Below are 6,000 nucleotides of genomic sequence, written 5' to 3'. Positions count from 1 at the left end.
TTTTGCATCTTTGCCAACACGATCTTTCTCGAACGGACTTTTTCGCATCCCTACAGCACGCAAGGTCTCTTCAGAAGACAACTTTTTGATCGAAACAACTCGAGCTGCAAACGAGTTTATCCGGTTGAAAATCATTTCATTTGAAATACCATTGAAAGCTCTGAAAAATTCCCTCATCAATTACCTGAAATCCAGAACTCAAATTACTATGATATGAACTATTCGTGTTCGCATGTTGTTAAGTGTTATTGTACATTTTGTCGTGCATAAGCCATGTATGTGTGCTTTCTTGAACCGTATCTTAAAAGGAATTAAGTCTTTTACTGCTACTACTACTACCACTACTACTACTTACAAGTAGTACAATTATTTGTCATAGTTTTCAGTGAAATTGGGTTAGATGGGGACAGAGAAACTGAAGATGGAAGGCGGCTCAGGGGGTAACGTCTATGATCAGTGCCTGCACAATGAAATCCAGTCTTTCTCACATTTAATGACTAACAAGATATAGTATAATTTGGATTCCATTTGAAAAAAAATGATGCTGCAAATTTCTATCGATTGCGAAAATGATGCATATGAACTATTCAAAAAATGCTGCAGAATATTAACGATTTTGACTAAAACGGGTTGCAATTTGTTGATTCATGTCTTTAATTTTAAATGTCAGCTTTTTAATTTTACCAAGATTATTGAACAAAAAACATTCAGCTCAAAATGAATATCTTAACGAAAAGTACAAATATCTTCTCTGAGTACTAGTCGGGGTGTCCCAATCGCTGTTTATGCTTCTCAGACTTGGTTACCAAACAAAGGAAACATCAGAATTTGAAAAGGTGCAGAAAAATGGTTATTAGGCTGGCAATTTGACTATCGAAATACGTTAATAGCATTTTGCACCCTACCTTTAAACCTATATGTTGAAATGTTGGATCCGTTATTGTTGATATCCATTAAAAGACGAGATGCTGACATAGAAATTGAAGCAATCAGTGAAACTACGGGACAAAACGTCCGAGGCGAACTCTTCAGTTATCGAAACCTCGATTAAATAAAAAAATGCGAAGAAGAAAACTACTTTACAACTACACTCTTCGGGTATATGAAAGTTTTTAAACTATCCTGAATAAAGCGACTATTCAAATGTTTTTCTGGAATTTCAACTCAAACATTCTCTGAAGAAAACAAATATATCTGGAGAGTGATATGCAGATGTGGCAACCGTAACACTAGAAGCTTGATTAAACAGCTGAAGTACTGCAAAATGGGTGAAAACCTTTGATATCAACTCAAAGTTCTGTTATATTATTATTATCAAGTTTTTTAGTTAGTTCAGCTCAGTATAACAGTGACAGCCATAGATTAAAATAAATAATGTCGGTATCTAGAAAGTATAATCTATCTAGCTTTATGTCTAATGATAATAATAGAATTTTGATAAAGGTTAGATTTAAATTGAGTTAAATAATATGACAATGAATATTTTCACAGAACCAATCATGCGTTTAATCAGTTTTATAATCAGCATTTCTGAATTGTGTTCGACACATAAATTTCCTGTACTATTAGCTTAAGCTCTTCGATGAGTTCATGTTCAAACTGAGGAGTTGACTTCGGAGCAAAACAACTCGCAATTGTTCCGACAACCCCTCGTGAAGTGTCATATTTGTTGATATCTATGACTGCTTCTTTGTCTTTGAAGCAGAATCTGCCAAAACAAGGGAGGGCTCTAGCGATGTTTTCCGATTGAACAATATGGTCCGTAAGTTGTGACAAATGAGTTTGTTTTGCTAACGGAATTTCAGCAGCCACGTCACTAATAGCTAGTCCGATTAATAGGTTCATCGTTATAATTGCCATGAATATCAGAAAGATAACAAATAAAGCAGATTGGGCAAAAAATAGGGTCCAGTCTGAGGGTGATGCCAAAACTTCTTCCGGTTCCACACTTCCCATCATCATGGAAACCACTTTGAAGCCTGAAATACATGATGTAGCATACTACGTAATACAGAGCATCAACTTTAAATAATGTTAAAAATTTCCCTAGTCTAAAAAATAAGCTTTTACAAAGTCTTTGCGAAGTAATAAGAAACGTTTTGTTTTGAAAAATTTCTGAAGACAATTCCTGCACATAGAATATTTTTCCCCTTTACTGTGTAAATATTGGATCCGTTTGTGCCCCCAGCTTAGTGGGTGCGAATTATTTGCACCCACCAGACGCAAGTGCAATATTTTTCTATGTAATGACCCGTGCTCTGTAACTGGGGGTGCATAACGTACTGAGGACACAAACGGAATATTTATTAGGGGAAACGATAAATATCGCTTAAGATATTTGTTGTTCTTTTTAGACTGTTTGTAAAAAAACTTTTGTAATTATGGGCAGCCGGTCTTCCCCTGAGAGCACACCATCTCCAGTCAAAAGGAAAAAGGAAGAGAAGAAACAGAAGAAAAACAAGAGTAAGAAGAGCAAAAGTGACAGACGATCCAGAAGCAAATCACGCAAGGAAACAGGTGCCTTTGAGAGGGTGCTGAACAATTATCACAGCACAGGTTTAATCGTACAGAAGCCGTTGTCTTATTATTTAGGTTGAAACTCACCTGTATGCATGAAATAGCCCATAAGGCATTAGGCTGAACCGTGGTGTTGGTTAGACAATCAATCGACGAGGCAAATGTTGATTGATTCTTCACGATGTTAAAATTATTGGTCATCAGTCGCTAGGATAAATTGTGTTCCGTTTTTTCTGAAGAAAGGCCTGAAGTTTTCCGAGTCTTCGAAAAAAAACATGCGCTAGTCTCTGTTGTTTGTTTGTCATCTTACCAAATGCCTTATCTCAACAAATCAACATCTCATTGAAAAAGTAGAGCAAATCTTTTCCAATGATAAATGAGTAATAATCGATAGAGGCCGAATAAGCTCAGATAAAGCAATGGGTAATGTTAAGGAAAATTCGAGCTGGCAACCTTGAATGGCCTTTTAACCTTAAATAAGTTTCATTGCCTGACTATTTTTTACCCTACTTTGAGATCTTATCCTCACTGCTTAGAAAGGAGACTTTAAAATAAGATTACGTTAGAATTGACAGCAATGCCAACGGTTTCATAAGTACAGGTAGCTCTGCCAACAGTTTGAATGACGAGCACTGGCTCAATCTGGCACTTGAGCTTAAACCTCTGGACGAGATGGTGGGTGATCGAGACAAACTTATGGAAGAAGTATTTGCAATATTGGGTGGCGATCAACAATTACAAGAATTGCTACCTGACGTCATCAAAAAGGCAAATCATTCAAGTGATGAGATTAGAGAACTTTTAGGTAGGCCTAAATTTAAAATTGTGTTGGGATTAATTGAAAAAAGGAATTAAAAGTTTCCTGAAAAAATAACCTATTTTTTCTGAAGTCCTGAGATAATCCTGAAAACTTTTTGACCACCCGGAGATTGCAGAAATCTGTGTTCTTGACAAAACAGTACTAGATAAAGTATCTTATGTGAAATTTTTGGTGTTGTGGCTTATCATTAATCATCTTTATTAATAGACGCCCTCATCTTCTCAGCCGGCTATTATAGCGCTCCTAATTTTTTTTTACTTCGTCGAACTTTTTTTCGCTTTACCCATTTTGCCGCTTTTTCGACATTTTGCGTGAAATCTTTCTGACTTCTCTAGGCTAGTTTCACTCTTCTGTCATTCTGGTCAAACTCCTTTTAAACAGCAGTTGCTCAGCAAAGCGATTCAAAATGAAGAGAGTCAGTATAAAAAAATCAAAGTCAGAAATAGAAACGGGATAAACCCATAAAGCCCATTTTTAGATGCCCGGTACTTGAACTTTGTTCTCATAAGTTTTAGTTACTATCTATGTTGCTTATTGGTATTGATACTAGACCCTGTAGCCTCTCACTGGGAGACAGGAGTATGTTCAATTACGAAATGACATCAAAATAAATCGCACTTGAAAATGTTTTTATACAAAAATCAATTTTTCGTTGATATTTTCTTTCTTTCAATCCCAATAGAGTTATGGCAATCAACGGCGGCTATTTTCCGGCAATCTGCCGGGTATGTTTATTAATAGCCGCCCTCAGCTTCTCAGCCGGCTATTATAGCGCTCCTAATTTTTTTTTACTTCGTCGAACTTTTTTTCGCTTTATCATTTTGCCGCTTTTTCAGCATTTTGCGTGAAATCTTCTCAAGGCTCGTTTCTCTCTTCTCTCATTCTGCTAAAAGTGAATTTGAATATCAGTTGCTCAGCAAAGCAATTTAAAATGAACAGAGTCAGAATAAAAAACTGAAGTCAGAAATAGAAACGTGATAAACCCATAAAGCCCAATTTTAGATGCCCGCTATTTGAACGACGTTCCTATAAGTCTTAGTTACCATCTCTTATGCTTATTGGTATTGATAGTAGCCCCTGTAGCTTCTCTCTAAGAAACAGAAGTATGCTCAACTACGAAATGCCATCAAAATAAATCGGACTTAAAAAATGTTTTTGTACAAAAATTTTTTTTTCGATATCTTCTATTCTTTCAATCCCAAACATGCTTATTGGAATCAACGGCGGCTATTTTCCGGCAATCTGCTGGGTATGTTTATAGTTAATTTAGGAAATTTACTTATTAAACTTCATAATATTTACCCCCTTTTCTCATCAAATACAGCATTGCTTTTTCCCATATTTAGTGAGTGAGTGCAAAAGAATGTCAGATGACGAAATATTGGATGTTCTCAAAGGGAAAAAGGCCGTCGTTCCAGCAAATCAGAGAAACTCAACATCCAATGAAAACTCCAATAGCAATAGCACCAAAAGCTCGAAAAGTTCTTCGGCGAATGTAGAGAAAGTGACTACTGATGACCTTACAAAATCATTCCTGCAGGTTGACCCGAGCACTAGTGGAGAACCGACGCCTAGTCAGATGGAGCTTCTGGAACTGGAAATGAGAGCGAGAGCTATAAAATCTCTCATGCAGCAGCAGGCGAACCCCTCACAATCATCAAATGCGACCGTAGATGAAGCTATCAAAGGGAACGATGATAGTGAGAATACAACAGGTGCTAATAGTCCAAATCAACAAATGAAAGAGCCTGGGAATACCCGTTCTGAAGGAAAACCGGATCCGTCTAACGAAGTTGCTTCAGGGGATGTCAATAACCAAAACGTTAGCGATGAGTACAAGTCGGCTGTTGATGACAATATCGAGAAAAGCCAAGTTAGTGCTAATGATGAGACATCGCAACATAACAATGAGTGTGTTATTGAAGCGATCAGTTCTCAAAGCAATTCGACGGATAAAAATTCCCCAATATTAGAATCGTCTCGATCAAAGGAGCGAAGTGCGTCTAAAGCAGGCGCCTCTAAAAGCAATTCTGGAAGGAGTCACAAGTCCAAACAAAATGTGCCATTATCAGACGATCTTTTGATCACGGAGATTAGTGACGAAGAGATCGAATCACTTTGATTTTTTGTGAAGGGTTTTTACTGTATTAAACTCTAATGTGAGATACGAATTATTCCTCTGATGATATTTATTGTGCTTTCTGATTAGATAATAGATCAATGTTTTATTTTGTTCCTCATGATTTAATTTAAACTAGATCCAAACTTAGTTATGAGACCAAATTTAGTCGATACTTTGGCCAAACAAAGAAAGTAGAATCGTTTTTGTTCAGCTTATATCGGGGTTAAGGAATGTTTGGTTCTACTCCTTTTCACCCCTATTCATTTAACCCCCTATCATTTAACCCCGATTTTTTCACCCCTCTATCATTTCACCCCTCTAACATTTCATCCCGTCACTTAGAAGTCGACATTAAAGGCATGTTTTGTCATGATTAAGTGGATAAAATAATCCCACGTTTGGTTGCGATAGTTTCATATCAATTCCCACGAGCCGCTGAGGCATGGCCATGGCCCGTGAGGCATGGCCAAATGAGTATATTGCTAATTTAATTATCCTTATTTTATAGAAAGATTAAAATCGGGGTGAATTGATAGAGGGG

At 36.8% G+C, this 6,000-nt stretch overlaps 2 protein-coding genes across 4 annotated transcripts in view; one reads left to right on the top strand and one right to left on the bottom strand.

Moving 5' to 3' along the window:
- Positions 1 to 1,432: 1,432 nt before the first annotated feature.
- The window catches only part of LOC142339070 (transient receptor potential cation channel subfamily A member 1-like), a 32,281-nt gene continuing 27,713 nt past the window's right edge, over positions 1,433 to 6,000 (bottom strand). For all 3 annotated transcript variants that reach the window (XM_075388738.1, XM_075388736.1, XM_075388737.1), the window contains one exon: positions 1,433 to 1,979. In XM_075388738.1, coding sequence (XP_075244853.1) covers positions 1,522 to 1,979 — 458 coding nt within the window. In that variant the 3' untranslated portion in view covers positions 1,433 to 1,521. The remainder of the gene's footprint in view (positions 1,980 to 6,000) is intronic.
- LOC142339735 (uncharacterized) lies at positions 2,283 to 5,769 on the top strand. The gene is made up of 3 exons (XM_075389966.1): positions 2,283 to 2,556; positions 3,119 to 3,322; positions 4,684 to 5,769. The coding sequence occupies exons 1-3, from the start codon at positions 2,382 to 2,384 to the stop codon at positions 5,457 to 5,459; spliced, it is 1,155 nt and encodes a 384-aa protein (XP_075246081.1). The 5' UTR covers positions 2,283 to 2,381; the 3' UTR covers positions 5,460 to 5,769.

This window comes from Convolutriloba macropyga, chromosome 5 (assembly GCF_964194025.1).
Source record: "Convolutriloba macropyga chromosome 5, txConMacr16.3, whole genome shotgun sequence".
NCBI lineage: Eukaryota > Metazoa > Xenacoelomorpha > Acoela > Convolutidae > Convolutriloba > Convolutriloba macropyga.
This window is presented reverse-complemented; position numbering and strand designations above follow the sequence as displayed.

Coding starts and splice junctions, on each gene's coding strand:
- LOC142339735 (XM_075389966.1), top strand. CDS start 2,382: ATGGGCAGCCGGTCTTCCCCTGAGAGCACACCATCTCCAGTCAAAAGG. Junction 2,557..3,118: donor GAACAATTATCACAGCACAG/GTTTAATCGTAC, acceptor TCATAAGTACAG/GTAGCTCTGCCAACAGTTTG. Junction 3,323..4,683: donor TGAGATTAGAGAACTTTTAG/GTAGGCCTAAAT, acceptor TCCCATATTTAG/TGAGTGAGTGCAAAAGAATG.